The following is a 10,709-nucleotide window of genomic DNA, read 5'->3' as shown; positions in this document are numbered from 1 at the left end:
TATGTACCTCACTGAGCTTCAGTAAAACTATTAAAGCCTCGTATTCATCAAAGGATTTGTAGTGCACTAAATGTGTTTTAATTGCTGATGCCTGGTTTTACATATAAGCACAGTGCTAATAGACAGATAAAGCAATGAAAGTGTATATATAGCGTTATATAATAATATTGCTTAGCAGAACCTAGTTAAATGTAAAAATAAATGTTGTTGTAGCACTGAACCCTGTGGAACTTGTAACAGTCACAATGGTGTGGTGTCTCTGTAATAATAACATAAGTCAAGGGGTTATGAGGTCATTAGTGTGCGCCACTGCCCTCTCTGTGATTTATGGGAGCGACGTGCTTGCACGCGAATACATGGAGAGAGACGGACTTATATGTTTCCCCCCCAGAAACCTTTTGGTTGTGCAATAGTTTTTTTAAATCTTTTTTTGCTAGCTGGCAGCTGTCTGCTCCCACAGGCCAGGATCCATCCTTCAACCCCTCATCTTCCGGTTCCGGTACGATGGCGCCTGTAGCTGTGTCCAAATTCATGGGCTGCATCGGCCCTGTCACTACCTGATCCGTACCGGAAACCCGATCCGTACCCCGCATGCGCCAAAGGTGTCTACTTCCAGTCGAAGCGTTTTACGATAGTTACGGGTCAGAGTACCTGTTGAGATGTTAAGAATAATAAGTATCTCTTAAAATGTTTCCGATAATGAAACATTTCAATATAATGTAGACAAAAACGAAAAATAAAAAGATAGTGACAGATCAGGACTCTCGATCCTTACTGCGCATGTGCAAAGTCTGACCGTACAAATCGGGTCTACCCGATCCGTACTGCGCATGTGCAATGTTTTCTTCTTCTTCTGTTCGTTTAATGGCAGTTTACTCCCAATGTACGAGGATACCGCCACCTGCTGACTGAGCGAATAAAGCCTATTATAAACTGAATTAGCGTCATTACAAACGTGTGTTAAATCTGATTTAGTGATAGTCGAGTGTGTTTATGCTTGTCTGTGAGGAGAGGATTGTTGGAATAGTGATGATGATGTGCGCTATCACTGTCAATTGTCAGTAAATACTTAATCTGGCTGATGAATCTACACGTGAGATATTACAAAATCTGTATTATTAACTCTGTAATTAGGTGCCATTCTTCTTATTTTACGGCGCTGTTGTTCAGTCGGGGGACGCTCTCTGTTGAGGAGAAAAGCATGAATTTGTTTGTATACGGATTATCCATTGCTTAAATGTCCCGGTAGTCGAAAAGGAGGCAGAGCTGTTGAGAAATGCTAGGAGCTAACTGGGCGCTAACCGTGTCATTCAAATATATTGAATGTCGCAATGTTGGCAAAGAGAGGAAGTGACGTAAGATTTGCGCATGCGGGGTACCGATCGGGTTTCCGGTACGGATCGGGTAGTGACAGGCCCACACAGACCGCGTAAACTCTCGACCGTCTCACACGTCTGTTTAATCAGTTTTCTGTTTGACGTTTATTCAGCTGTGTGAAAACCAAGGAGGAACCCACCCGATGGATTAATAATGTTTTATCTAATCTAATCTAATAACTTTAATCTCAGCCAAACCGATTTACTCACGAACAAACAAAACACTGAAAAAAGCCCAACAGTAACATTTTAGGTTGTCTAAGTGACTTATATATTACGTTTAACCCGAGTAGCGAAAGACCGCGGTGATCTGAAAATGATGTGCCGGAGTTGTGGCGTTCTCAGCGGCTCCAGTGACACTCGAGCTCTCGGCTCGCTATCGAGCTGGTGGGTAGCAGACGTCTCCAAAAACGTCGATATGGTGGATATGGCGGGCCACGAAGGACACACCCGACCCATCCTTCAAATTCGGGGAAAAGGAGGACGCGTTTGTCGGCTGCATTCAGAGGAGTCTTTGAATTTGGACAGCCTGCGTCACTGTGACGTAATCGGCCTACAAATGCGTCCTCAGGAGGTTGCAGCCCATGAATTTGGACAGCTTGTGTCTGGCTTTGCCGCTGCCGGCCGTAGTTTCTGTGCTGTTTTTCTCGGCCTTTCTTCTTTTGCTTTTTGTCACTAATGTGTTGGCTGCCCTTGTCTGTGATCGCCTGATGCTGTCATCCACCCGATCCTTTATGTTAAGTCAAGATGCCTCATCCTCCTGCGGTATTTTCCATCCTCCGCTGCCGACACCAGTGTCTGGATCTTCGTTAGGTGTCATCTGTGGAGCCTTTCTGGGTCCACGCAAATCACGGAGGAGGAGAGGAAGAGCAGGTGTCCAGGTAAAACTCAGACTGTTCTGGAAGCGGGGACTAGCTGTGCCTGGATCTATGAGGCGGCGCTACCTCAGGAGTGTTCATCCAGACTCTCCGGTTGTTTGGCCTTCCATCCCCGCGGTGAGTGGAATTTATGAGCGTCGCGGATCAAACTCTCTGTTTCTTCGTCCCCTAAATCGGGCCGCTTCTGTTAATGAGATGTCTTCTACTTCGCTGAGAGTGGCGCTTTTCAACGCTCGATCAATGACTAATAAAACGTTCCTGCTGAACGATTTTATTCTTTCCAAAAAAAACTGGACTTCTTATTTCTAACTGAAACCTGGCAGCGCGATTGTCACGGTCGGACGGCCCTTTCCGGACGACCCTGCTTGTGTTTATGTTTTCTGTATGTGTGTTTGCTTCTCCCTCCCTGGCCCTCGGGGTTGTTTACGGAAGTGTGCGCCGTGGGAGAGGCGTGTCCTGGCGACTGTCGTCATTGGGAGTCCCTCTTCACTGTTGCCGGCCCACCTGCAGCTGATTACCTGACCAGTGGTTGGTAATCATTCCTCCAGGCTAGAAAGGGGTATTTAACCTGGACTCGCGGCGACAGTCGACGTGGGATTATTACTCCGAACTGGTATAGTCTGTGCGAGCAGTGTGAGTGTGTTATTCGGCTAGCGTGTGGCTAACGCTGGATTTTCCTTCTTCCTCCAGGAGGGGCGAGCGGAGAAGCGAGTTGGGGAGCACACACACTAAGGGAGTTACTACACGGAACGCACTGGGAGCAAGGGACGAGCACGATTGGAAAATTGCACTTTTGAATGGATTGTTGGACTTGTCTGTTTCACTGTAAATAAACGCACTGTGTTTCTGTGAGCAAGAACCGCGCCTGGGTCCCTCTTTTCCGTGACAGAATAATCCCACCACCGTGGACCCAGCGGATTCTGCTTCACGCCAGCTGTCTATCCAAGCGGAGGTTTTGGAGCGACACGAGGAAATGCTGAAGCACGTTTCAAAGGAACAAACCGCGCTTCTGCAAGCCATGACAGAGCTTAAAGGTATGTTGATTTCCTCACCTAATACGGCTCCAACGCAGCCCGCCCCTTCGCTGGAAGCCGCGGCAGCCTGTCCGCTTCCTCCTTCACCTCCACCGCGGCAGCGAGAGTACTCACTCCCCGCACCTGAAAAATTTGACGGCGAGTTGGGGAGGAGCCGGGGTTTTTTGACGCAATGCTCTCTTGTGTTTAGACAGCAACCTTGTGCCTTTGCCTCTGATTCTGCTAAAATCGCTTATTTGGTGCAACTTATGACTGGGCGGGCGCTTCAATGGGCTCAGGCAGTTTTAAATACCCAGCCCTCTGTGTCATATGACGTCTTTCTCAGCAAGTTTCGCTGTGTGTTTGATAAAGGCGCTAGCTCGGATGCTGCAGGTCATCGCATGTTTTCTCTGAAGCAAGGTAGGAGGAGTGTTGCTGACTTTTCCGTGGAGTTCTGGATCCTGGCGGAGGAGTCGGGCTGGGAGGAGAAAGCACTGCGTGGAGCCTTCCTCAACAGCCTTAATGAGAATATTAAGCGTGAGTTAGCAACCAAGGAACTGCCTAAAGCTTTGTCTGCTCTAATCAATATGTGTATTGACTTAGACGACCACATGCGGGAGTTCGGCAGAAGAGCCGGGGATGGTCGGCGGCCTGCTGGGGGCACGGGTACATCTAGGGACCTTCCTACTCTGATGTGGAGAAGTGAGGAGGAGGAGCAACACGGGGATGAAGAGCAACCCATGCAGCTCGGCGGAGCCAAGCTTTCCTCCTCTAGACTGGGGCGCAAACAACGGACTGGTGAGTGCTTTCTTTGTGGAAAAAGAGGACATTTTGTTGACTCCTGCCCAGACCGAGTAAAAGAGTCGGCCCGTCAGTAATTGTGGGGATACTGGCGGGCGCCACAACAAAAGTGTTCCCTTACCTCAGCTGCCCTGCTAAATTAATGTCTCACTCCCTCACTCACTCCTGCTGCGCACTCATTGACTCTGGTTCTGAACAAAATTTCCTAGACGAAGAGTTAGCCAACATCTTAGGCCTGCCCCTACTTCCCCTTCCAGAGGTCCTGAAGGTCTCAGCCTTAAATGGCGGCCATCTAGCCTCCGTCACACATCGCACTCAGGAGGTTACACTCATTATTTCGGGAAATCACTCTGAGAAGATCAGTTTGTTGGTATTCAAAGCCCCCCACACCCCACTGGTACTGGGATTTCCTTGGCTCCAACATCACAACCCCCAAATCGACTGGAGCACGCGGTGTCATGAACAATGTTTACTTGCCGCTGTCCCGGACAATCCTGGGACCGCCTCTGCGAAAAGCTCCTCACCCCCCGACCTTTCCTTGGTGCCCGCCGACTACCACGACCTCGGCCAGGTATTCAGCAAAAATAAGGCGTTGTCTTTGCCTCCACATCGGCCTTACGACTGTGGAATCTACCTACTCCCAGGCGCTCCCCTGCCAGCAAGTCGGCTCTACAGTCTGTCTAAACCGGAACGCGAGACCATGGAATGCTACATAACGGAGTCTCTGGTCACAGGTATTATTCGCCCATCTACTTCGCCTTTAGCAGCAGGATTCTTCTTTGTAAAGAAGAAAGATAAGAGCCTGCGTCCCTGCATTGACTTTCGAGGGCTGAACAAGATCACTGTTAGGAATAAATATCCACTCCCCCTGCTGGCCTCGGCATTCGAACTATTACAGGGGGCAGTCCTGTTCACCAAACTGGATCTTCGGAGTGCCTATCATCTGGTTCGCATCCGCAAGGGTGACGAGTGGAAGACGGCTTTCAACACCCACCTGGGGCACTTCGAATACTTAGTGATGCCCTTCGGTCTCACTAACGCCCCCGCGGTCTTCCAGGCCCTGATTAATGATGTGCTCAGGGACTTTATTAACCATTTTGTCTTCGTGTATCTGGATGACATTCTGATTTTTTCCAGGTCGCAGACTGAGCACATCAACCATGTACGTCTGGTTCTACGGCGCCTATTGGAGAACCGCCTTTTTGTGAAAGCGGAGAAATGTGAGTTCCATGTGGAAACTGTTTCTTTTCTGGGTTTCATTGTGGAACAGGGGCGTTTGCGAGCTGACCCGGCCAAAGTCAAAGCCGTAGTGGAATGGCCTATTCCCAAGACCCGCAAGGAGGTGCAGAGGTTCCTGGGCTTCGCCAATTTCTACCGCCGCTTTATCAGGGATTTCAGCAAGGTAGCCCTTCCTCTAACCAACCTAACTTCTCCTAAGTTGTCTTTCCAGTGGTCCTCCGCAGCCCAGCAAGCGTTTGATCGGCTCAAGCACCTGTTTTCCTCGGCTCCGGTCCTCGTCCAGGCGGACCTCGGCCGGCCTTTCGTCGTCGAGGTGGACGCGTCCGATTCGGGCGTGGGGGCGGTTCTCTCCCAACGGATCGACGGCAAGTTTAATCCCTGTGCGTTCTTCTCCCGCAGGTTGTCTCAGGCCGAGAGAAATTACGATGTGGGCGACCGGGAGTTGCTCGCCATCAAGTGGGCCCTCGAGGAATGGCGACATTGGCTGGAGGGCACTGAGCAGCCTTTCGTGGTGTGGACGGACCACAAAAATCTGGCGTATCTCCAGGCAGCCAAGCGCCTCAACGCCCGACAAGCCAGGTGGGCCTTATTTTTTACTCGTTTTCACTTCTCCATTACTTACAGGCCCGGTTCTAGGAACACTAAGCCAGACGCGTTGTCGCACCAGTTCGCACCCGTGACCGATGAGGACGAGAAGGAAAAACCCATCCTGCCCCCCACCTGCATTGTGGGTGCACTAACATGGGAGATTGAAAAGGTGGTCAGGGACGCCCAGCGACAGGAGCCCGACCCTGGCACGGGTCCGAAAGGGACGCTTTATGTTCCGGCCGCAGCGCGTAGTCAGGTCATTCACTGGGCACATACTGCCAAGTTTTCGTGCCACCCAGGTAAAAATCGCACTGTCTCCTTTCTACGACGTTTGTTTTGGTGGCCCTCTCTTGTTCTCGATGTCCAGAACTATGTTGCGGCATGCCCGGTGTGCGCACGGAACAAAACCTCCAACTCACCTGCTTCTGGCCTCCTGCGACCGTTACCCACTCCAAAACGCCCGTGGTCGCACATCGCCCTGGACTTCGTCACCGGCTTGCCTCCCTCTGCAGGTAACACCTCCATTCTAACCATTATTGACCGTTTTTCCAAGGCCGCCCACTTCATTGCTCTGCCCAAGCTCCCTTCTGCCTTGGAGACGGCCCAGTTACTGACGCAGCATGTGTTTCGGCTCCACGGCATACCCCAGGACATTGTTTCCGACCGTGGCCCTCAGTTCACCTCGCGGGTTTGGAAGGAGTTCTGTGCAGAATTGGGAGCTCAGGTCAGTTTGTCCTCCGGGTTCCACCCCCAAACTAATGGTCAGACCGAAAGGGCCAATCAAGAGCTGGAGGCCATGTTGCGTTGCGTCGCATCATCGAACCAAGCGACCTGGAGCGAGCAGTTGGCCTGGGTGGAGTATGCCCACAACGCAAGCACGTCATCAGCGACTGGACTCTCGCCCTTCGAGGCGTCGCTGGGGCATCAACCCCCTCTCCTCTCCATCTCTGAGGGAGAGCTGGCGGTTCCCTCGGTCCAGCACCATCTTAGGCGCTGTCGTCGGGACTGGCGGGCCAGGCGCGCAGCACTCCTGAGAACGGCCGAGCGGAACAAGGCATTGGCGGATCGCCGTCGCACTCCTGCTCCGGATTAACAGGTCGGCCAGCGGGTGTGGCTCTCCAGCAAGCACATCCCTCTTCGGACTGAGTCCAAGAAACTGGCCCCTCGGTCTCTTGGCCCCTTTGCCATCCAGGAGGTCCTGAACCCGGTGACGGTCCGGCTGGCCCTTCCGCCTGCTATGAAGGTACATAACGTCTTCCATGTTTCTCAGGTTAGGCCCGTCCGGACCAGCCCTTTGTGCCCGCCCCCTGGGCCCCCACCACCCGCCCAGATTATCGACGGCGCCCCGGCGTATTCCATTGCTCGCGTAATGGATGCCCGGCGCCGCGGTAGGGGCTTTCAGTTTTTGGTGGATTGGGAGGGGTACGGTCCGGAAGAACGTTCTTGGGTGCCGCGGTCTGCCATTCTCGATCATCGCATGGTGAGGGAATTCCGCCGCCGGCATCCGGACAAGTTTGCCAGGTCGCCCGGAGGCTCCCGTTAGAAGGGGGGTACTGTCACGGTCGGACGGCCCTTTCCGGACGACCCTGCTTGTGTTTATGTTTTCTGTATGTGTGTTTGCTTCTCCCTCCCTGGCCCTCGGGGTTGTTTACGGAAGTGTGCGCCGTGGGAGAGGCGTGTCCTGGCGACTGTCGTCATTGGGAGTCCCTCTTCGCTGTTGCCGGCCCACCTGCAGCTGATTACCTGACCAGTGGTTGGTAATCATTCCTCCAGGCTAGAAAGGGGTATTTAACCTGGACTCGCGGCGACAGTCGACGTGGGATTATTACTCCGAACTGGTATAGTCTGTGCGAGCAGTGTGAGTGTGTTATTCGGCTAGCGTGTGGCTAACGCTGGATTTTCCTTCTTCCTCCAGGAGGGGCGAGCGGAGAAGCGAGTTGGGGAGCACACACACTAAGGGAGTTACTACACGGAACGCACTGGGAGCAAGGGACGAGCACGATTGGAAAATTGAACTTTTGAATGGATTGTTGGAGTTGTCTGTTTCACTGTAAATAAACGCACTGTGTTTCTGTGAGCAAGAACTGCGCCTGGGTCCCTCTTTTCCGTGACAGCGATGGTGACTATTCATCCTTCATCGAACTTTGCCCGAGTGGGTACTCCTTCATCAGCCGGCCTCGGACGTCGGGTCGAGGAGGTGGTGTCGCTGTGCTGTTTGGAAGCCGGTTTTACTGTCGCTCAGTAATGGTCGGATACGTTTCATAGTTTGAACTACAGCTGGTTAGAATTGGAAATAAAGATCCGTTTTACTGCGCTGTAATGTATCGTCCACCTGGCCTAAACAGCATGTTTTTAAAGGAGTTCAGTGACTTTTTATCCTCGACTTTGAAGCTGTCCAGACTGGTTATAGTCGGGGATTTTAATATACACGTTGATGATGACTCTGACCTCTTTGCCAGAGGTTTCCTTAGCGTCATGGATTCTTTTCATTTTACTCAGCATGTGTCTGGTCCCACACACACCCAAGGACACACACTGGACCTTGTTTTTACTTTAGGTTTAAACATTGATTTTTTTTGTACTGAGGACATTTTTATTTCAGACCATCGCTGTATTCTTTTCATCTGTCCCTCTCTCCTATTCGACATGTGGTTAGCTCTCGCATCTTAAATTTAACTGCTGTTAAATTTTCCGATGCTTTTAATTTAGTTTTATCTCCTTATAACAATGTTCATCTGTTAAGAAATCTTTTTAATAATCATTGTCTTTGTATTTTAGACAATGTTTGTCCTGTCAAAACTAGACTAGCTCCGGTAAATGACAGCATTCGCTTCTTAAAGCGTTGCTGCCGTAAGGTTGAGCGTTTATGGAGGAAAACGCGTTTGCATGTCCATCTCCTTCATCTAAAGGACCTTTTAGTCTCTTTTAACACTTCAGTTCGAGATGCGAGGGCGGCCTATTTCTCAGATTTAGTGTCTAAGAGCAGAGGTAACCCCAAGGCACTATTCGACACCATTAGTGATATTGTTGCTCCTGCTCCACTTGCTGTCCCAATTTCATCAAATGAAGATTGTGAAAAATGTCTTTCTTTCTTCGTTGAAAAAGTGAGGAACAGTTTCTCTCCTTCTGTGTCTCTCTTGTCTGCTCCAACTCAAGCTAGGCCTGTAATTTTAGAAAGATTTTTACCTGTGTCCTTACCAGAGCTGGTCAAGTTAGTTAATTCGATGAAAGCGTCCTCCTGCTCTCTTGATATTTTACCTGGATCTGTGTTTAAAAATGTCCTTCAGTCTATCGGTCCGTGTGTTTACAATTATCAATACCTCACTGGTTTCTGGTCAGGTCCCTGTTTATTGTAAGAATGCTGTCATTCACCCACTGTTAAAAAAAACCTAAGCTTGATGCTTGTCTTCTCAGTAGCTACAGACCGATTTCAAAATTACCGTTCATTGCTAAGATTTTAGAAAAGGTTGTTGCTAAGCAGCTTATAGCTGTTCTGGATGAAAACAGCATTCTGGATAAATTCCAACCTGGTTTTTGTAGAGCTCACTCTGCTGAAACTGCACTCCTTAGAGTCTCCATTTTGATGAGATGTGATGCAGGCGAATGCTCCGTACTGTTGATGTTGGACCTGCGTTACAGAAAAACACTGAAATATACACTACAATGGGAAAGTACAAGAGGAAAAAAAGAGACCTCTGCTCATGCTGGGCTCCTGGGAGGACAGCATGAGAACAGGAAACAACAAAACTCCTCTGCACAGAAAGCACATAAATGTCCACAGCACAACATTATGGAGCACGTGACCAGCCACAGGGTCGGGTGGGGGGTGAGGAGTAAGCCAAAGCAAACACAGCAGCCATCCTGCCCTGCGCTATTATTCCAGCACGGGCTCAGACCCGCCGTGTTCCCAGGAGGGAACAAGCATCGAAGGCGTTTGGAAAGGGAGGGGGATGAGTGCGTATCAGTGTATGTGTGTGTGTGTGCGTGTCCAGAGTTCAGCTGAGACAGTGTCCTTCGCCCTGCCAGGCTAAGTAAACAGTCTTCCAGCCAACCCAGGTGGCCTTGCATGGAATGGGAAGAACAGACTAAACACAGTCGTTATCAGGGTGTTGTTGTTCAGCTCCAGCCTTGAGACCGCAGCTGGCGCCGAGAGGGTCTCCGCATGAAGTGATGGTGCTTTTTACTTTAGTGCGAACAACTCATATGAATTTCAAAGCTGTTCTACAGTCCAACACTGGTCTCTCAATCTCCCGTTGGAGAGCCGCGAGGTTCTCCATGATGTTATCAAACTTACGCTCCGTGATGTTGTCGTTCTTGTGCTCAAAGAGACGATTCTGAGAACTCACGACCGCAGTGAGCTGCTCCAAGATGTGATCCAGAGATCTTATTCTGAGTGTTCACGGCAGCCGTAAGCCTCTCCAAGATCTCATCTGTGCTGCACTCAATGAGCCCATTCAGCCAATTCAGCCACTCCTCCACCAGCTACACCTCCACCACAATCGTCACTGCTGCCCGCAGCACAGCCCTTATCCCCGCTACCCATAGCTCCGTCTTCAGTGTCCCCTCTCCCTGTAGCTCAGCCATTGGCTCTGTCATCAGCAGCTACATTTGCACCTGAACCATTAGCTCAGTGGCCGCTAGCTCAGTCATCTACTCAACCACCAGCTCCACTTTCTCCCCAACTGTCATTACTACCTCTAGCTCAGTTTCCTGTGCAGTCATCTACTCCACCACCTACTCTACTCTCACCACAACCGTTACAACAGCCGCCAGTTCAGTCTTCAGTTCAATCCCCTAGTCTGCACACTCACCCA

The 10,709-nt window shown here is 50.6% G+C and overlaps 1 protein-coding gene across 1 annotated transcript; it reads left to right on the top strand.

Moving 5' to 3' along the window:
• The first annotated feature begins 2,305 nt into the window (after window positions 1–2,305).
• Window positions 2,306–7,917, top strand: LOC146645952 (uncharacterized). The gene is made up of 4 exons (XM_085392622.1): window positions 2,306–2,371; window positions 3,144–3,288; window positions 3,688–4,065; window positions 7,811–7,917. Exons 1-4 carry the CDS (start codon window positions 2,306–2,308, stop codon window positions 7,915–7,917), a joined length of 696 nt encoding a protein of 231 aa, XP_085248748.1.
• Window positions 7,918–10,709: the final 2,792 nt, after the last annotated feature.

Source organism: Rhamphochromis longiceps, linkage group LG20 (genome assembly GCF_057381845.1).
Source record: "Rhamphochromis longiceps isolate RC_006_pf linkage group LG20, R_longiceps_female_GT1.1, whole genome shotgun sequence".
NCBI lineage: Eukaryota > Metazoa > Chordata > Actinopteri > Cichliformes > Cichlidae > Rhamphochromis > Rhamphochromis longiceps.
Note: the sequence above shows the minus strand (reverse complement) of the source record. Positions and strands in the feature narration are given on the sequence as shown.